Here is a 21,072-nt window from a genome sequence, read left to right as displayed (position 1 = left end):
AAATTAAAGGACTCACTTTTGATTATTGACAGCGTATGCTGACGGTGGAGGGATATTTTAGAAATTTGGTAATTGAAAAAATAAAATGGGCGGTTTAAATATTTATGATAGTGCACGGTTCAATAAATTTGTTTATTAAAATATATTTGTTAAATCAAATAAATTAAAAAATATGAGTAGGCTAGTTATCTAATTCAAAATATTAATTTTGTTTAACAATGACAATTAATATATTAATTATGTTAATTAATTGAAGATATTTTAAACGAATTATGTAAAAAAAATATTAGTTAATTGATTTTAAAAAATTTAAAAATAATATGCAATGTATTAATGTGATAATTTATCATAAAATTATATATATACACGTGTATAATAAATTTCTATGCCAGCCGCTTCTTTATTTCTCTTCCGCATCTGAAGAACCCTAATTCTCTGCTAAACCCTATCGCATCCTCCTGCAGAATTCCAAATTAAATACTCCTACTTTTCATTGCTTTTGCCTACATCGTTCGTGGAGAGGGATAACAAACGCACAGATGAAATTTCCTCGTGTCCCGATAAGTCATAATCCAAAAACTCAGCTCGGCATCAAGATCTGACATCGATCGTTTGCGGCGTGAAGAGCGGATCAATATAGCTCGGTCTGCCACTGCCTCTGCTCGATGAGTTGTTCGGGTTAGGATTCGCATCCTCTTCCTCTTCGAACCTAGTTCTCCGCTAAATCCTGTCCCCGAAACCTTCTCCAGTCGCGACATCCGCCCGAAGCCTTCTTCCTTCGTCTGATCCGCGCCCTAGATCCCCTCTTCCGCCACCTTCGCCGTGTTAAAGAGGAAAGGACGGAAGGAGGAGCCGGCGATCAGAGGTGTATTTTCGTCGGAGGAGAGCTGCCGACGGTGAGGATCTTCGATCGGTGGGCTGGAACCAGGTGTGTGGCGGCGGTGATTGGCGGCGGCAATCAACAAACAGGGGAGGATTAGGCTGACCGATCTGAGGTAGGGTTAGAATTCTTGGTTCATGAGTTTTGTGTTGATGATCTCGATCTGTTAATTGGATTTCTGTTTGATCAGATTGGTGGAGCAGAAATCGATGGATTGGCGGATGTCGGTCAATGAGCGGAAGTTCATAGAGACCGCACTCGCTTCCGATCTCCGCGTAGACGGCCGGCGCCCTTTTGACTACCGCCGATTGACTATTAAGTTTGGGAGGTTCGTCTTTCTGCCTATTCCTTCATTTTGTAATATACCTGTCTTATGTTAAAATTTTGACTGATTTCTTTATTGTTGTTTCCTTTCCAAGATGATTTAAGTGGCATTGAGTAAAACATGAGTTTCTTTGTTTGTTTCACCAACAGAGAAGATGGTTCTTCAGAAGTGCAACTAGGTGAGACTCATGTGATGGGTTATGTGACTTCTGAACTACTGCAACCGTATCGAGATAGACCAAATGAAGGAACTCTTGCTATATTCACTGAGTTTTCGCCAATGGCTGATCCTTCCTTCGAAGCAGGGCGCCCTGGAGAATCTGCTATTGAACTTGGTCGTGTTATAGATCGTGGTCTTCGGTGAACCCTCTATCTAGTTAGCCATTTTTTTCCGCGCTCAAAATAGTCAATGTTTCACAGTCGGTGTTCTTTGAGCATAGGCATGATAGCATGTGCCACAACTTTCTATTGCTATAGGATGTTCTGATGAATTGTAATACTACTCAGGGAAAGCAGGGCGGTGGATATGGAGTCCCTATGTGTTGTTGCAGGCAAATTAGTGTGGTCTATCCGAGTGGATCTACACATTATTGATAATGGAGGGTAACAAATATTTTTCTTGCACTGTCAATATTAGTGATATCTGCTAGTCAAAGTGCTAACTGGGTCTTTCCTATGTTTTAGGAATCTAGTAGATGCTGCTAATGTCGCTGCCTTGGCTGCCCTTTTGACATTTCGAAGGCCTGAATGTACATTAGGAGGAGATAATGGCCAAGATATTATTGTTCATGATCCTAAGGTCAAGTAATTTCAGATTTATCTATCATTCCTTATGTTGTATGTTGTATGTTGTATTTGCCACTTGTTGGCTTAATTAAGGCAAGGAATGTTGATACAGGTAGCCCACATGTTTGACCTAAGGTCATGTTGTTGGAATAGCTAATTTTTGGAATGACATGCTTCTGTTAGCAAGAAGATTAAATACTGCTTATATTTCTACAGGTTGTGGAACCCCTTCCTTTGATTATTCATCATCTTCCAATTGCAGTGACTTTTGCATTTTATAATGAGGGAGATATCATGGTATTGTGAAAACATCCAAAGTATTTTCACTTTTCTATAGTTACTATCTAGATTAGTAAATTTTCATGTTCTGTTTCATCCCAGTTGATGTAGAATATTTATCTTTTAGGTAATTGATCCAACACATAAAGAAGAGTCTGTTATGGGAGGAAAGATGACTGTTACAATAAATTCAAACGGCGATGTTTGTGCAATTCAAAAAGCAGGAGGAGAAGGTGTCATGACAAGTGTAGTCATGCAGTGTTTAAGAATCGCCTCTGTGAAAGCTGCTGATATCACTAGTAAACTTAAGAATGCAGTGAGTTGATTTTTTTTAATCTTTTGTATTATCTTGTACTTGCTACATTTTAATTTTTCTTGAATTTCATGGTATTGTCATCGTTAGTTTGAAAAATACATAGAACTCTTAGTTAATTTGTGATTATATCTTTCTTCTTTGATTATGACAGATCATAACTTGTTTACTTTTATTCGTAACGGTTGTACTTCGCAATTTTAAAACATGAAAAGATAAATGTTTGAACTGATATCTTGGATGCTTCTATTCTCTTTGACTGCAATAATTTTTCCATGTGATACATCTCTACATTGAATTGTTGTCATACATAATAATGAGGTGTTTGATATCATTTAATTAGTTTTCATGATTGTTTTCTTTGAAAATCTATAGAGTTCACTAGATGGTGCAAGATGACAAATTTTAAATTCATTCTATACGATTAATTTTCCGTATTATGGTTTGTGTAATCTCTTGCGATGATAAGAGATGGATATTTCACAACCTTTTTAGGTAGAAGTATACAACACTGAAAGAGCATTACAGAAGGTTAAGCGCCATCCATCTAAAATGGTGCACCAAGTTACTGTTGCAGATATTACAATGGAGGACAAGCAAGACGAGGACATGCCAGGACATCAAGCAAAAATGGCATGCCAACCAGATATAGGTTCTAGTCAAGATGATGAAAGAAAAGTTGATACTAGAACATCTACAAATGCAGATAGCAACAGTAGTGGCACACATGCGGATGCTTTTGTTGGTGGCCCGTCAAAATGGTAATATCACTAAATAGCTCCAATGAATTTGTGTATGTAGGAATGAAACTGGTCATAAATCTAATTGATGATCCTGTTTGCAGGGATCCATATCCATCGAGGGTTGGAAAATGTCAAGTTCCTGGTACGATTAGACGTGTTTAGATCTTGCTTATGGATGCCTCTGTTTGCTCTTTTTTTTTCCCTTTTATTGTGTATGCTGATTGCAATCTGCTGAATATGCCATTTTTTTCTCTTGGATAAGCACTTTGCTTGTAAGTAATTGAACTTTGCATTTTCAGAATAGCTGGAAATGAGCAGTGATATGCTTTGTGCTTTTTTTCTCAGATGTGGGTAAACAGAGGGTGATCCAGAATTATATTTTAGAACTTGCAACAACACAGTTAAAATAATCAAGTTTTGACAAAATTCAACTTTTTTTTCCCCTACCCATTCTGGATTTTAGAATGTCAATGCTCTTGATGCTTCCATGGAATAGCTCCTTATGTCTGATGGTCATGAATTTATTTCAGTGAGGACCCAGGGCATCAAGCTCTAACCGACCTGGTTTTCTCTTTTCTTGTTTATACTTATTTTGTACACCAACTTATCATCCTGCAATTTGTTTCTAGCTTCTTTTAGTATTCCGACAGTTCAGAAATTAATTAGAGATCAATTTAGAAATTTTCATTAAAATCTTAAGACTTTTTTATTTTCAAAAGATGGTTATAATTTTTAGAGATAAAGATATGTTTAGATGACTTAGTTATATTTGGAGTTTATAAAAGGAGGTTAGGATCCTATCTATTAGAAAATTTGGAGTTCATGTTGCATCGCATTCAAATTTTCATCCTTACATGTGGAAAACTACCTTTTAATCTTGCAGGTACCCTAACAGTAGTCAAGGAAGAACAAGAAGTAGTTAGCGATGACATGGCAATCGAAAGTAGTCCTGACCCTACGACCACTTCTACTTCGGGAACTGTTACTGTTTCAGATGCTACGCAGAAATCTAATACTTCAAAAAGTTTGAAAGACGCAGTGAAGTTGAAAAGGAGAAAGAAGAATAGAACATCAACCTCTACCAGTTGAATACATCCAACACCTACAGTTCTAATCAGGTAGTCATGTAAACTAGGTAGAGTCATGTTATCTGCATCTCTTTATTGCTCTATGCATAAATGATTCAAAAAACCGCCGCAATTGTTTCTCGTGTAAATTCCTGGCAATGTCGGTCTAACTTGTTTGTATGTCTTGTTTCTCCCTTACCCTGTGGCTCTTAGAATTCTTCCTTCCTGTGACTAGGTTGCAACAGAATATTTGTTAGCTTTGCCAAATGTCTCAATATACATGTTTTATTCTTGTCTCAAAGTCTTTCTTAAAGATTTGATGTGCTTAAGAGTAACGATATCTCCTTTTCCTCCTCAGGCATTTTGCTGCTGTTGCGAAAGCAATCGTTCGCTGTGCCATTTGATGCTTATGCCAATGGCTTCCATCCAAATTGATGAAAGCTCTCTAGGCTCGCGGATGCAGTTGATTATCCTGAAGACGAGAGCTTGTAACATGTGAAACTTGGACACCAGTTGCGATTGTAATGGGTTACATTTGAACTAATCTACTGAGTTCATTGGTCAAACAAATTTTATTTCAACTGAATCAGTTAGTCATGGTTAACTTATAATGATTTCATACCTAATGTAATATAATCAAGTTATTTGTAATCAAGTTAAGTAAGTTTGCCTGGTGGCCTTTGCTGGAAATATTCTGCTGGTCCAGAGCTTGATGAGTGATGAACCAAGAAGAATAAACTGATACATACCAGCAAAGGTAGTTGAATCTTCAGTACAAGCACACTTTTTGCAACTCAAACTTGGCAAGACGATTACATCGATTAGCGTTGAAAGTTGCACCTCTTAATGGATGCGATCTATAGACCTGTTCTTTGCAGATAAACACTTCAAGGAATCAGAATGGCCGTTCTCCTTGTCTGTAGGTCTTCCCCAGATCTTGATATGGCCTTCACGCGATACTGTCAGCAATGATGCTTTAGTGAATACCAAGCCAGAGAGTGGATCCAAGTGTACACGCTGAGTTGCAATAGGAGAGATTTTAGGCACAACGCTCATGCTCGGAGAAGGTAGGATAGCAACCGTCGTGCTAACGCTATCCCCGTTTGCTGAATGATCACTCTTGGTGGCTGGCGAACCACTAACCGGACCATAAAGTGGCACGGCAAGTTCATCGATCGCCAGATCCCACAGAAGCAGCTGACTGTCCTGCAAGCTTGTCATGGATGTTGAATGAGAAACAGACTAATGAAATGTTGTGGTAGTTGATAGAACACTATGTTGTTAGTTTTACAACTATCACTCACCATGCAACTTACCGAATGAACCGGCAGTATTGCTTATCTTTGTTGAAATCACCAAACCAAAAATATTGATGATACAGAAGAAAAATATAATTTGACAAGGTCGAATATTCAAGATCAAAGAGATTAAGTTCAAGTCATGGAGAAATCCTCTTATTGTGGAATTGAAGTATCCAAAACCCCTTGAAATACTTAAATGGGGGGGCTATATTCAAGTCAAGCTTTTGACTAACTTCATCTTCCTAGTTCTCACTAAAGTCCGTGGTTTTGATATCATCCCATCCCATCCGAATGGGGTTCGATGATATTGGTGTCATGATCTCTTCGGATATGGTAAATCTCTATTATATGTAATCTTACATTGCATTGCAATAAATTATTTCCACAAGACCATATGTCAATAATTTTACTGTTGCGCCAAAATTCCCATTCAATAATTAATATCTAATGAATTGTCAAAAAAAAATTCAATAGAATCAGAAAGTTAATGGCTGGGTGAAACTGTCAAAGTACTCGAACTCTATTGGGTTGTTGTATCCATCTCGAAAGAGATGGTATTTCCACACATGCATTAAAAGAATCTTGCCCACTAAGACCATTTATCTTCAATTTCTATAAGATTTGTTATATCTAGCATTTGTCCACTGAGACCATTTATCTTCAATTGCTATAAGATTTGTTATATCTAGCATTTTTCGAATGTAACAGTGCTTCTACTGGCTTGCAGAATTTCTTAATATGACATTGGATACCGATGCAGGAGCTTTCATTTTTAAAAATTATTTTCATGAACATGCCAATGATACATCAAAGAAACACTATGGTGTGCCTACTTGAGGGAAATGAAGCCAAAGAAGATGGAAAGGAGTCAAATTCCCTTGTCTACTTAGGCAGAAGAATAAAAAGTAAGCCTGCGAAAGGGAGCAACTTGGAGCTTCTATCCTTACTTTTGGTTCTGTCCAAAAGTGGACAAAAGAGGGGCTTAAGATTCGAAAAGTGATGAAAAAGACCAATTCTCTACATGTTTTGTTATTAGTAGACAAACAAAGGAAACTGTCTTCTCTCCCGTCCTCTCCTCCCTTCATCACCTCTGTTCCTTTATTTCTTTCCTCTAAAGTAGATACTAAGGAGCAATTACAAAAAAATTTGTTTTGAACTTTAAATTTCAGAATCATTACCTGACCTACAGAGCCAAAACGATAGACTGCGTTTTGTTCTGCCGCTTCTGAATTTGGCGCTTGCAAATATGAATCAAAAGCAACTCCACTTATCTGCCGATGTACAAGGTTTTCAACAATTAGAAAAAAATGTGGGCAACTTAGGACCAAAACGTTACCCATGAATTATGCCCTTCTCCCCAGGCTACTATCTTTTGCTCCTCTGTACTCCAAACTTGTACAAGATCATCTTCACCTCCGGTCAATATGTATTTTCCATCAGAACTAAAACAGCATATTATTTCATAAATCAATTTCTTAAAGTCAAGCAGTAAAATACTGAGTCCATATTTAACTAGTGAAATATGTGTATCAAATGATTTTTGTAACATGATTAATAAGATAATGTGCAATCCAGTACAATTATGCTTTTGTGCCAAACATGATGCAGCACATGGAATAAATGAAGTGACTGTAGCTAATGGAACTTTAAATGATGCATGCCATGATTCTAAATCAAGCACAATAGTCAGACAGCCAAGTAAGAGGGACACAAATGCATAGAAAAAATAATTAAACAGATTTATGTTACACTGTCAAAAGAATTATTTCCTACCAGTTAAAATGCTCCAGCACTACAAAACAATGCAAGACTTGTGGGATGAAGAATGATACAGCTACAACAATTTAAGAACCAAAATCAAAGGTGATTTTTTTTTCATGGCATAGAAATTGCTAGAGTAGCCAAATCAAGTTTTGGATGCAACATTAATCAAAGAAAGACAAAAGGTACCTCCAGGAAGAACATAGCAAGGCACCATAATAACTTTTCCCTCCGAATAATAGCAGCTCTTTGGCAAAATCAAATACTCGTAAACAACCTACAAGGATTCTGCTCTTTCATCGTATAGGATACTTTATAAATAACAGGTACAAGAGATAAGGAAACAGGGTTTGTTATTCATATGTCAAACAATTACCATCTCTGCCAACAGTGGCCATACAAGCTCCATCAGCTGAGAATGATATGCTGTTTACTGAACCATGACAAACATGCCATCTAGCAACTGGATTGCTCTACGAGCAAGCACATTAGTCAGTGTAATTGAGCAAACAAAGAGTGGGGAAAAAAAGATATCCCTTTTAAGTAGATTAATTGTTTTGAAGGAACAGTTCATTTATCACCTAATTAAAATTTGCTGTGCTGTGACATTTGAGCAGAGAACAAATATGCTGGCAACTTGGCAGACTCAAAAATAACAAAATTCATGATCCTCAAGTTTTTAGATATATTTTGCTATGCTAGTGAACAAAAGATGCATATAACATCTGACTTGTAGTAATTGAGAACTGCACTAGAATGTCTATATAGTTGATAGTTAATAATCTCACCAAATTAGTTTAACTTTATTGGATCGATGTCCTATATATTGATGCAAGTCTTTAATTCTCTGTCGAATATAGTGCTTTATTATTCTCAACTTGGCAGCAACCTAGATCGAATCTTTTCCACTTCAACTCCACGTCTCCCTCTTTATTACTTACAACCTCCCCTCCACCAGATACCTCCTCTTCTATTGTCATTTCATCCTCTTTAAGTTCACTATTCTCCTTCACATGCATCCTCCACAACTAGGTCTTAAAATCTTAATTTCACTTCTCCCCACAAGTCGCATCAGTTCTCTCCAATGTTTGGAACTTTAAAGATAGATTAGCTACCATCTCTCTCCATGTATAATCAGCCTTTTCTCTCCAGTAAGTATCACAACCATAACAATTTCTCATCCAGTATATTCTCTTTATTTATCAGAATGAAATTACATCTCTACTATTTCTATATCTCATTTATTTCAATCCTTCAGAAAAAATTCTCCATCTTTGCAAATTTCAGATTTATGTGGTATCTTCAGTTTGAAAGGAGTTAAGAGTTAAGTTATGAAGATTATTTTCTTTTAAAGCATAGATCAGGTTGGCAACTTCAACTTCAAACCACTGAGGCTCAGTGGTACATCTTGTTTTACCAATTGTGGTTTTATTTTATGATATGAGTTGGACATTGATTGATGTATGGCTCCAGCTTGAGATGAGTCTTCAAATAAACAGTTGATATGTAGTTTCAATTCATGTTGTTACATTTTCATAATAATTTGGTATTATGTTGGATTGCACAGACACAAGCATAACATATACATGTATACATACAGATGCAGTTCTTCAGTTCTCTATGAAATATAATGTTGATTATTATCAACTGTTTCATTCCCATGTTTAATCAGACCATGCCTGATTGTCACGTTCGGTTATCCCATTCAAGTTTATACAAACTCATAACATTCAACATGTTCTATTTTTGTAAGTAGCGAACTTCATGTTGTAACCCACAAATCGCAAATGCTAGCATTTACAAGCTGAGTTTGAATGAACTATAGATGTCAAAATTCAGGATTTTTACAAACCAATACTACTTGAGTTATGAGGTTGATGTCAAGAAATACAGTATGGAAAACTTGAGTTAGACAGATTTCAATCTCAACAACATAGTTGCATGACCAAGCTAAAAGTGAAAACTCTAAAAAGTTTCATTACCTTACTTGAGCGTGTGTGAGAAATAGAAAACTGAGTTTGATCCTTGATTACAGGAAATGAGCTATCAGAAGTTCCTTCCTTGTTCTGAAGGAAATGAAGAAACAGGTTTTATGATTATTCCAAACATAATTGGACGTACATGATGTTAAGGTTTCTATAGATAATCATCCACCTTTTCGTATACATATATATTACCGTCTGCATGACCAACAACGAAAGTGCCTATATGTCCAGGTACCCATGCCATGCAAGTGCACCGGCTGCATGAACAATGGTGTAGGCTTTAAAAGAAAACACAAATACAGAAAAGCAATCAGAGCATAATAGAAAACAATACATGTATAACAAATAATTCCTTGGGTTTCCAGCAACAAGGCATGAAGAACTAAGAAGCAAATTGATGTGAATACAAAAGAAGAAACTTATCTTCTCAGTATATTTGCCACAGATCACCATTACTTGAAATGCTCATCTTCAACAAAGTGATGTGTATTCTTAAGGGCCTAAGCTAGTTGTATAGGAACGCAAACAAGCTAACTTAATCATAAAGCTTCAGACAAGTTTTGCATGCAAGTTTGTATACTAAATATACACTTGTTTATATACTTAAGTCACTTGGAAATAAACTTCTGTTTTAGAACAAAAAAAATCAATCAGTAAGCCCCATCAAAAACATTAACTGAACTTGTCAGCCCATATAAAATCCTTCATCGGATCACCCAACACATTTTACATAGCTGTTTAAGCTACATCCAGATTCCTCTGGCAAAGGCCACATAATTTGCTGGTAGCTGTTGATTCCTCTCACTGGTTATTATATCTAAAAGTACCCTTCCCAATTGACCAAACTCTTTGATCTTTTCTTACATTTCATCTTCATTAGAACCATGGTTCAAAAGAGCATCGTACCACTTGCTAGCACTAACTGATCTCGAAGAGACTGAAAGTCTGATAGTTACATTGCTGAATTCAGGTGGTTCCCTACTGACTGAATCAGGTGGAACATACAGGAATATATAGTAGTATATATTGTTTGGTGAAAATTAGAGAATCTAGATGCTGACATGATCGCAACAGAAAAAGGTTCATTTAGTAGTTGAAGGTGGTTGGGGATTGGTTTGGTTGCTATTTCTTTCTCTAAATTTTTCCAACTCAAATGCTCAAACTTTGCTTTCACTAATAAAATAAAGCTAATAGAGCAACTGGCAAGAAAACAAGATGTCCATCTTGCAAGTGTATGACTAAAGGTTCACCAGATTCAGTAAAAAATGATTTTGAGGGCTACGGTTGAGCTGCTTGATAATTCCAGAATGCTGATGCAACACGGTAATTGGCATTTAGCGTTCCTATCAAATCTTAGGGAATGGAGCAAGGGTTAGGCTTGGTTTAAAATAACTTGACACTAGAACATACACCAGCCCTCCTTGTAGCATGGATAGGTGTGGATGAAATGAAAAGATGAAACTCAAAAATCTATAGCTTTGTTGATGTATGTCAATATTGCAGTGTGTGTATCCCTGTCTTGAGTCTTGACCCATCCCATCCCACCATCTCCCACAACTTGAGAATGGGTATCGAGGATATAATTTGTACGTGGCAAAGACTGGAGAGTGAAAACTACACTCTACCTCCATATATAGCCCCTGGTTGAACAAACTGAGAGGAGAATGCAACATTCATTTTACTTGATTTTTACTCAATCCAAAATTTAAAATACCCTTTCGTGCTAATCAACAAGTGAAACTCATTGTTCCGCCACTGACTGGCATAGATAATGGATTGAGACAATCCTTTCTCTACAATACAAGAGGTAAAAGAGTAGTGAGTCTTTCTCTGCAAGACAAGGGGCAGTGAGGAAGTGTCTAATGGTTTCTCAATGTACTGGCGGTCCAAAACTGATGCTTCCTCGACAAGATGAGGTGTAGTCGACAATTGTGACAAGGCAAGGTGAGGATTTCACATAATGTGAGGCTTCCTCCAGCTTTGTCTTCTTCCTCCAACTCCAATGAGACAAGTACGAAAACCTTCTCATGGAAAACATGAATTTTTCCCTCCTATCTTCTCAATTCCACCTAGAGCCAAGATCTGGATTCCTCCCTCTCTTCTCCTTGATTCCTCCCTCATGTCTCCTTGATTCCTCCTCCCTCATCTTGATCATTGCCATCGGCATCCTGAGGTAACATGTTCACATGACACTATCAAAAATTGTTCTAGCTATTGACTGGTATCCAAACTCTGAATGATGCTTTAAACATTTAGTCAATCTAGATTCCCAACAAACAATTTAATTATTTTTATAGGTGAAATCAGCATCTAAGGTTAATGGATAAAGAAATCAACACAACACGATAAAGTGATGTGCTTTGATTGGTGATATTGCATGAGAGAAGAGAGAATATGAGAACAAGAAAAGTGCATTATTGCGTAAATGATTGTAACAGTGAAATAAAGGTCTCATTTGCACAATTTTATAATATTTTAATCTCAATAAAACTCAAGGAAATTAGTGGATTAGAAATAATAAAAGCATAAACAAAAAAGTTTTTCAGACGAATAGATTTATTTATGGACTAGTTTATTTTAAACTGGTCTATTTATTTGCATCACTAGATCTTCCATGCACACCTACCTACACCTTGTTCAGATATCGTATGTTGATCCAACGAACTAGCTTATTCTAAAGCGTCTGTTTATTTGCAACACTAGATCTTCCATGAACACCTATCTATACCTTGTTCCAAGATTGTATATTGATTGACCAAAGATTGATATCAATACAAAGCAAGATTTTAAATCAAGATAGGAACCCAGACCACCCTAAGCTTGAAAACAGAAAGCATATTATTCTACCCATTTGCCTAGAACATATGTGTCATGGACCAATAAATTTCAATAGTTAGAATATTTAATAAAATAATGTAAAGCTCTATAACTTGCCTTGGATATTACATTAATAAGAAATTAATCAATATACAGAAATTTGAATGGCTTTATAAACAGGATATTAGAACTAAAAACACTTAACATACATGATCTTCTTGTCATACAAATATCATTGAGAAGTTCATATTTGTCCATTTTCTCCAAAATGAAACTAGAAATATACTATATAACAAAAATTTTCAACATACGACATTTCTTCTATAATTTTAGTTACTTAATTTCAAAGGAAAAGAAAAAGCCAAAGAAGTACCTATGAAGTAGGGGTGGCAATTCATGTCGTAACGTATTAATTGTCATATAGGGGCCATGTCATTAGGTCAACAAAAATTTATATATTTATCAAAAAATATTTTTTTTTACAATATTAACTAAATTTTCTAAAGAATTAAGTTATATTACATGAAAGTTATTAATATTTTCTAAAATAAATTATCTTCATAAACTGGTCAATTCATGTCATCCCATCTATATATTTGGGTTGCGTTGTCTCATTTTTGGAATTTTATCTCTTAATTGTATTTTGGGTCAGATTGTTAGTCGAATTATGTCTAATATTACCAGCTCTACTTTCCTCTAGCATTGATCCATAATTTTTGGAACAATATTTTTATGGTTTTTAAAAATACTTTTCCTTCTGTTATATGACTCCTTTATGAGCAATACATGTTAGGCCAAAAATTCATTTCGAATGGGTATAAATGAAGTAAAAGCAAAAAGACATCCTATGAAAGTGAGTGAAAAAATGAACCTAGAAAAGGGCTATTAAAAACTTCGACTTTTCAAATATCTTAGAGAAAAAAGACAGTCTTATCGGAGACAACCTTGTTCATAACAAGCTAGAGAAAAGCATAACACAATAGTGCATATGATATAGAGACTTTGACATTCTTGGTTGGTCTATGTTTATGATCTTCCTGCTAGTCTTATTACTTTCTTAAGAATATGTTAGATCATAAGATAAAAAGAAATTTTCATTGCCAATATGAATGAAGAAACATGGTTTTTTTTTCTCAAAATACCATAAAGTTTATGAAAATTTCCTTTTTAAGAAAGGCATCATGAGATCATTGATAAATTTAATCAGTAAAACTAATGATAGGGAAACAAAAAGAAAAGAAATATAAAACATAGAGGCTAACATTGAAAATTACATTGGTTGTAATAGAAAAATAAGGAAACATATAAGGATAATTGCCAAAATTTTTGCCATAATTATTATCAAGATGAGAACATGATCAATGAGTCAAGAATGAATAATGCTTGAACAAATGTCACTTTGTGGATCAAATGCAAGGCATGCCTGTTATTAGTTGCTCCATCCTTATTATAATAGAAATAATGTTGAGCTGCCACCATCTTCCTTCCTGTATCTTGTAATTGTTGCCTCAGTGATACCAAGTAGACTACAACATCATGCATGCAAATATTAGTGTAAAAATTAGCTAAAAAACTCAGACTATTATGATTGACCGAACCAACCATCTCCACACTGCAGCCCGATGAGCAAATCATGCCCATCATTGGCCTCAGCATCAAATGCATGGCAAACAGGGCTTGAATTGCTGAATTGGATGGCCTTGATGGGATCCTGACACAAAGAATAATAAGAAACACACAAAAATAACAACCAAAAAACTGAATGCATCAAACAGTTCAACACCTTCTCTTTCGAATTGAGGTCACTGACAAACAAAGTGTCTGCAACATTGTAAATTAAGAACGCCCCACCTCCATGGTAATTTGGCAATTCAGTCGAGGTACTCGATTCCACAGCTGCCCCATCAAACCCAGCCGTCCTGCAGTTGGCCAATGCTACTCTACCGATACCACTTCCGCCAACAAGGTTTAGCGACCGGCCCCCATTGGCGACCCCTAAAAATCTAGAAGACACAGACCTAGATCCTGAATTCGATGCTAACGGAGCCGCCTGGTTTTGTTCCGCCGTTGGTTTCTCCTTGAGGTACGCAATTGTCAACTGCCAATAAATGCGTCAAGATCAAACCTTTATGGAGAACAGTCAACAAATGAGAAGGAAAGAAAAGAATAAAACCCTAAAATTTTAAAGAAAGCCACCTGGGACACCGGCTTGCCATGGGCGCAGTGTAGGGCGGAGGCTGGGTATGTCTTCTCATGGATTTGGTCGTAGCGACCTTCCGGCGTCTTAAAAAATCTCTTCGGCGCTGGAGAACAAGGTACTGATGAGGACGACGGTGAAGACATGGTCCAAGGCTTCGGGGCAATTAGGGATCACTGAGGAGGCAGCGTCCTTGGGATCATGCCCCACTCTTCCGCGCTTCGACTCGGACGACGAAATGCGAGGGGTGAATCGGAAAGTACAGGGATCGCAGAGGAAGACGGTGGAGGAGGACTTTCTCCGGCCGCTCCCGGCGGGATTCCTTCTGCGATCTCCGACCACGGTGAGAAGGGGCAGGGGCGGGAGAGAGAAGGAAAAGAATTGGATAAATATGGCCGAGAGATCACGGCCGTCGAAAAGGGATGATCGTAAATAGAGAGTGATGTTCGGCGGAGATGGATATGCGAGATACGATGTGACGATGACCTGTCTCTCGTCGACGTGGCTTTGACCGGGTCACGCGAATCGAACACATCAATTTCCTAAAATACCCCTCCTTCCTTTTTAAATTACATATTATCAAATATATTTTTTAAATCAAATAAATAAAAATATGAGTATGTTAGTTATTTAATTTAAAATATTAGTTTGTTTAATAATCGACTATTAATATATTGCTTAATTTAAGAAATTTTAAACAAATTATGTAAAAAAATTTATTAATTAATTGATTCATTTTTTTTATAAAAATAGTATGCAATTTATCAATTTGATGATTTATAATTTATTATTTTATTTGTGTCAATCAACCATAACAACGGTCAACAGTGGCTGACGTGTCCCGGTCTGACCAATAACCGACAGCGGCCGATGTGTCGGCAAGCATCACCAAGAGGCGCAGGAGTCTTCGCATGCGGTCGCTCCACAATATATCTCCACGTGGCGCACCCGCGTGCGGACAGGGAGGTTGCGAGGCGAACACGTCGTTGGGCGACTCGCCACGATGCTCAAATTTTTCTCTAATTTTGGCAATTCTTTTATTTAATTTAATAACCGTGAAACTGTAGCTCTTTAATTTATCGGATTTCGATTTGGTTTTGGCAACTTTGCTTTCGCTTCTTCCTCCGGCCGCCCTACGATGCTTATTTGAGCTCCGATCCTTTTCCCTTTGGATTCGATTGCTTTCGCTCCTCGATCGCTGGGGTTCCTGCTCGATTCTGCCGTGAAAGGTGCGCTATTTGGCTCCCTTGCGCTTCGGAATCGACCTTCGAGGGGACGGATTAGGGAATTGTTTGTAGTTTATTTGTTTGTTTGTTTTTTTAGGGTGATTGGGGGGCGGATCGGAGACGAGAAATGCCGGAGGAGGATCTGGTCGAGCTCAAGTTCCGCCTTTATGATGGCTCCGACATCGGTCCGATCCGCTACGCTGCTTCCTCGACTGTTGCGATGCTCAAGGAAAGGATAATCTCCGAGTGGCCGCGCGGTATGTTGCATCAATTACTTTTCTTGGTTGCTACGCTTGTTTCCTTGATCTTTTGGCTGAGGACAAGGGTGGATCTTAATCTCTTGCTCTTCTTCTTTTATACCGATGAGTATTCGTCGTCTGAAAGTTACAGAAAAAAGAACTGCAGGTAGGATGCTGATTTTTCTACACTGCAAACTTAATTTCAGTTGTTGTTAGTTTGAACTGAGTATTGCAGAGTATCACGTGTTGGTGTATCTCTTTTAGTTATAGGATATTGCAATTTGCGTTGTATATAGTGTGTAATACCATATTGCTTGATGTGAATTAGAAATCTCAGTTTCGTGATGGTGATTTACACAATAACCCCCAATATCTAGTAGACAATTAGAACTTCCAACACAAGCAAATTCCTAATCGATGGAATCCAGAAAAATATTCTAATTTCCAGGTTACTAACTACTGGGAAGAAGCTTAATTTTATATTCTCATTGCAATTTATCTTTTCCTAATAGTTATTTCGAGTATCTGCACATATTATAAAAGAAGACCATAAATGCATGCCTCTTGAGAAATTTAAACGTTATGTTCACAGTAGTCCAATAACAGTTGCTTCAACCCATGTCGCTTTGTGTCTCTTCCCACCTCTCTTCCTTTATTTATTTATTTTTTTTTTGTCCATGCAACTCTTGCATTGCTTCACCTCCCACTGAATTTCTATATGAATCACACTCTCTTGCCCTGGATTCTGCAAGTTGTCATATGTCAGGTCGATGTTGAGGCAAAAGGCATTGGTATCCCCAAAACCGAGTAAGGCGGAAGCCACTTGCAAGCCGTGGTTACACATCGAATGAGGGGATGGGAAGGGTTGGTGTTAGCTGTGATGTCAGCATTGGCATTCTCCATCACATGAAGCATGGTGCAAATGGCTTTGGGTGGGGATGACAAATCTCAGCATGACATATGAATCGATGCAGATAGCAGCCAACAACAATTCAATAATTGAGGAGAGGAAAGAATGAAAGAAAAACGTGTAGGTAGCAGTCATGGCAGGATCAACAAGATCTTTCCTATTATTGGCTTGGCATTGGCATAGTCTATGACCATTGTTTCTTTGCCAAGGATACAACAAAATAGCAATGACTCAGCGATGCCTTTTGCTTGATTGCCTCCTGATTGACTTCATGTGTAAATGGAAACCATGGATTGGAAGATCCTATGATTTGCCTACAGAAATTGTGGCGCCCTGGAGGCGAGAGCAGGCTGATACCTTTGAGGCTTTGGGCACTTCATCAGAGATGCAAGGGACAACAAGGGAAGGTAGAACAGGAAGCAGGTTAACATTGTTGGAGCCATAGATACTAGATCAAGGTTGTGATGAAGGTGGCTATGAGGACAGAGTTAATTCTCTGTTTAAATGAGTATTTTATTTTATTTTCCATTTGAGCGAATTATTGATTTACTGTTTAAGTATTAGTAGGTTGTTAATTTATTTATGGCACAAACTGTTAATTTTACCCCTAACATTTCTTGGGATGTATTTTGGTTTAGCATGTACATGATTACTTCATTATTTAAAAAGTAAATTTTACTAGTCCTATATTTTATTACATTTGTTATCTTATTCCAAAATATATCTCATTTGGCTTTAAATCTAATGATTATACATTACCAAAGATTCTGTTTTACTAAATTATAAGCTACAAATGTCAAACTCATTGAATTTTTCATCTGCTTTTTCTCTTTTCCCTCCATGTTTATGGCAAGTTTGACTTGTATTATATGAATGTTCTAGTCGAATCATAGTAGTCAAAAAGCTTGTGGAATTTTCATCATGCTTCAATGATTAAAAGGGCAGCCCGGTGCACGAAGCTCCCGCCATGCGGGGTCCGGGGAAAGGATTTCATCCTTACCTTGCCTTTGGCAAGAGGCTGTTTCCAGGATTTGAACCCGTGACCTCTAGGTCACATGGCAACAACCTTACCGTTGCGCCAAGGCTTCAATGATTACGTCCAGAAAAATTTTCAGTACTCAAAATGTCTTATTTTCCTTTCTATGTTGCTTTTATTTTTGCAAGATTAAATATCTTGTCACAGATGCAAATGGGAGCTTGTTCTTCATATTTTTATCATTTCATATTGACTAGGTGAATTAGTTGTTTGCTGTCTTATTGGAGCTTCATGTTTTTCTGCTCATAAGTGATTTATTCCTCCAACTCATTTAGATAAGAAGATCATACCAAGGGTTGCTACTGATGTGAAGCTGATATGTAGCGGCAAGATATTGGAGAACAACAAAACAGTTGCTCAGTGCAGATCACCTTTTGATGAAATTCCTGGTGGGTTTATCACCATGCATGTTGTTGTCCAACCATCGTCAAGTAAAGTTAAAACAGGTAAGCCTATTATTGTTTGTCATCTTTTTGATCCTCCCAGATGCTAAACTAGTATCTCTGGATTAGTTTCTTATGTAATTTATTTAATTATATGCATTAAGTTGCTTTTATTTTAGTGGTACAATTGATAATCAACATAAAAGGAGAAACATCAAATGCTGCTCTTCTTTTGTTGTCATCAAGAGGATATCCCATTGTGGTTAAATATTAAATGGAGTTCTTCGCCCCTTTTTTCCATTTTAAGTTGAAAAATTAAGCTAGTACGAAGTCTTTAAGAGTCAAAATCAACTCCTAAACAATACAATATCATATAAAAGTTGATGGCCTTTTCAAGAGGTCAGAAATGGAATTTCATTTAATTTGGTATTAAACTGAAGGGGACCTTTACCTGTTGATTGAGGAAACTAAGAATGAGATTTTAGTTTTTACCCAGTATAAAAAAATGACTCAGGTCAACACTAGCTGAAGATTTCAAGGGTAATTTGTTTTGTAAGATAAAGATCTGTGGAATCTTGCCTACCAGTAGAATGGGTTGCACTGGAAATGGCTAATTTGCTGGATTGATTTTTAAATCATCACGTAAAGCATGGCGAAAAAAATAGTTTTAAAAATTGTTAGGAAGACTAAAAAGAACATACAATTTAGAGAATAACTATTCTTATGGTGATTATTGAGTGTAGACTTGTATGGCAAGCAGAAAAAATTCTAAAAGAGTTGTTACAAGGACATAAAAAAGGGCATATATGTGCTTATTGCAACAATTCTTTTTATTATTGTTATTGTCAAACTTATACTGACTGGCAGGAATTCTTTTTAGTTGATGTAATCATAGTGCATAATACATTTTTATACATTCCCCAACAGTTTGGAATTCTTTTTAGTTGACGGAATCATAGTACATAATACATTTTTATACATTCCTCCATAGTTAGGAATTCTTTTTAGTTGATGTAATCATAGTGCATAATACATTTTTATACATTCCTCCATAGTTATAAAAACCAAATGAGAAACCAAACCAACCAAACTCCAAGCTCCGGATCACTAGTTCAATGGTTAGACAGGTCGCTTAATTGGTCGAACCTCATGTGGGCCTATCATTATCTCAGCTAAGTCTATTGGCCACACCAACGCGAACTTACCCAACTTGAAGAAGTATCCAGTTTTGCTTTTTTCAGAGAAAGAAACATCCGGTTCCTTTTTTGGGTCCAAGTGGTGGTCTGGTCTGTTTTTTATTATTATGCATTCTCTTTGTAAAACTGCCAAGTCAGCACTAATTACTGTAGGATATTATTATTATTATTATTATTATTATTTTGTGAATGATATATGCTACTGCAATTTTTCCCTTCAAATGTGCACTTTTCACTAATTACCCGTTCACAAACAACACCAGAAAAGAAGGTTGACGAGTTGTCGAAGAAGACCACCTGTTCGTGCACTATACTGTAGAGCTAGGAGCGTCTCAGATTTCATGGCTGGTAGCAATGACTTATCCTTGATCGGTTTTGCGGTGACCACACACCACAGAGGCCAGGCCAATGTGTGGTTTCACTTGCATCCTTGTTTGATTGTCGTCGTGCGCAATCCAGGTTGGGTATGCCTATGCCTGTGTTGAAGCAGGGTTAATCAGAAATGTGGGATGTTGTCTTTCATCCTAGGTTTGTCTTCTTTGTATCTCCAGTTCTTCTGGCAATATATCTGTATATTAGTTGCATTAGCTACACAGTAATTTGGCTCTCGAAAGCATTGGAGCATGACTGATGGAGGAGAAGAATCTATGGAGTTCTGAAAAGCCTAGACAAAAGTTAACTTATTGGTTTACTTCATAATTTGAAGGAACACCGAATGCTAGACGTTAACGAAAGTAAAGAATTTGGCGAACAAGTAGTGTGGTATACCGACATTCACTGCTGGTATAAAATTCAAACTCTTTCTCAGAGTTATCATATAATTTCACATGAGTATTATTGAGGCATATATTTAATTTAATACCTTTTACAGAGTCATCATCCACCTCAACTACCATGTACAATAGTCTTGAGTCGATGAGAACCTGTAACCCAATGCATTTATGTGAACTAACTAATCTCAAGAGACAACCAAATAAAGGGGGGTATAGATTGTCGTCTTATACAATAGAATCCTCCAACAACAGTAGGCTTCTTCTTTACAAGTTGCATAGCTTGTCGACTCTTGTTTGTGATTGGGAGTTAGAAATCTCTTCATATCGAATCCCTGTTTCACATCACAGCTTTATGAATGTCGCTTCGATATATATATATATATAGATATAGTTGATACGCAATAATTCATGATTCCTAATATCGCCACTACATTTTTTTTTCAGATAGTAGTTAAGGGAATTGACATGTGATGGGACAAGTGAGACAACATATAATGGCTGCCATTAAAGAATTAATGGATGTGGCACACTAGTTTTGCTTTCTAACAATTGAGTGGCTTCTCCACTTGGGTAGTCAGTAGTCTGGTGAAGGATGGAATTGGAGGTTTATTAGTCGACTAGTCTTCTTCTTTGCCTAGTGATGTCAAATGGATCGCGTCACTTGAGTCACTTCTATTCCAATTAGGCATATTCCACCGTGTCTCATTTCGATTTAGACGGTCACGAACAACACCTCTATCTTTTTTTTTATTTCTTTTATTATTATTATTATTATTTTTATGCTTTTCTTTTCTAGAAAAAGTGCATACATTGAACGGTGGGGAGTCTTCCCTGGTGCTGGGCGCCATTATTGCTG

The 21,072-nt window shown here is 36.9% G+C and overlaps 3 protein-coding genes across 4 annotated transcripts; 2 read left to right on the top strand and 1 right to left on the bottom strand.

Moving 5' to 3' along the window:
* The first annotated feature begins 431 nt into the window (after positions 1-431).
* On the top strand, positions 432-5,075 carry LOC141839426 (exosome complex component RRP45A-like). 2 transcript variants are annotated; one of them, XM_074727169.1, is made up of 12 exons: positions 432-644; positions 750-995; positions 1,071-1,208; positions 1,355-1,564; positions 1,712-1,807; positions 1,889-2,003; positions 2,207-2,287; positions 2,397-2,585; positions 3,078-3,343; positions 3,427-3,467; positions 4,209-4,443; positions 4,751-5,075. In XM_074727169.1, exons 3-11 carry the CDS (start codon positions 1,090-1,092, stop codon positions 4,412-4,414), a joined length of 1,323 nt encoding a protein of 440 aa, XP_074583270.1. In that variant the 5' UTR covers positions 432-644; positions 750-995; positions 1,071-1,089; the 3' UTR covers positions 4,415-4,443; positions 4,751-5,075. The 2 variants fall into 2 exon arrangements, with proteins under 2 accessions (XP_074583270.1, XP_074583269.1); XM_074727168.1 differs by having other exon boundaries at positions 432-678.
* A 102-nt stretch (positions 5,076-5,177) lies between these two features.
* Positions 5,178-14,674, bottom strand: LOC141839425 (putative catabolite repression protein creC). Its single transcript, XM_074727167.1, has 11 exons — positions 14,453-14,674; positions 14,040-14,354; positions 13,859-13,967; positions 13,680-13,782; positions 9,609-9,696; positions 9,437-9,520; positions 7,831-7,927; positions 7,644-7,731; positions 7,030-7,135; positions 6,872-6,964; positions 5,178-5,598 (listed from the first exon to the last, which is right to left on the bottom strand). The coding sequence occupies exons 1-11, from the start codon at positions 14,597-14,599 to the stop codon at positions 5,236-5,238; spliced, it is 1,593 nt and encodes a 530-aa protein (XP_074583268.1). The 5' UTR covers positions 14,600-14,674; the 3' UTR covers positions 5,178-5,235.
* Positions 14,675-15,543: 869 nt separating this feature from the next.
* On the top strand, positions 15,544-20,122 carry LOC141839394 (membrane-anchored ubiquitin-fold protein 4-like). The gene is made up of 4 exons (XM_074727133.1): positions 15,544-15,682; positions 15,777-15,936; positions 18,140-18,310; positions 19,707-20,122. The coding sequence occupies exons 2-4, from the start codon at positions 15,807-15,809 to the stop codon at positions 19,760-19,762; spliced, it is 357 nt and encodes a 118-aa protein (XP_074583234.1). The 5' UTR covers positions 15,544-15,682; positions 15,777-15,806; the 3' UTR covers positions 19,763-20,122.
* Positions 20,123-21,072: the final 950 nt, after the last annotated feature.

This window comes from Curcuma longa, chromosome 11 (genome assembly GCF_044706935.1).
Source record: "Curcuma longa cultivar G26 ecotype Majalengka, Jawa Barat chromosome 11, ITB_CL_G26_1.1, whole genome shotgun sequence".
NCBI lineage: Eukaryota > Viridiplantae > Streptophyta > Magnoliopsida > Zingiberales > Zingiberaceae > Curcuma > Curcuma longa.
Note: the sequence above shows the minus strand (reverse complement) of the source record. Positions and strands in the feature narration are given on the sequence as shown.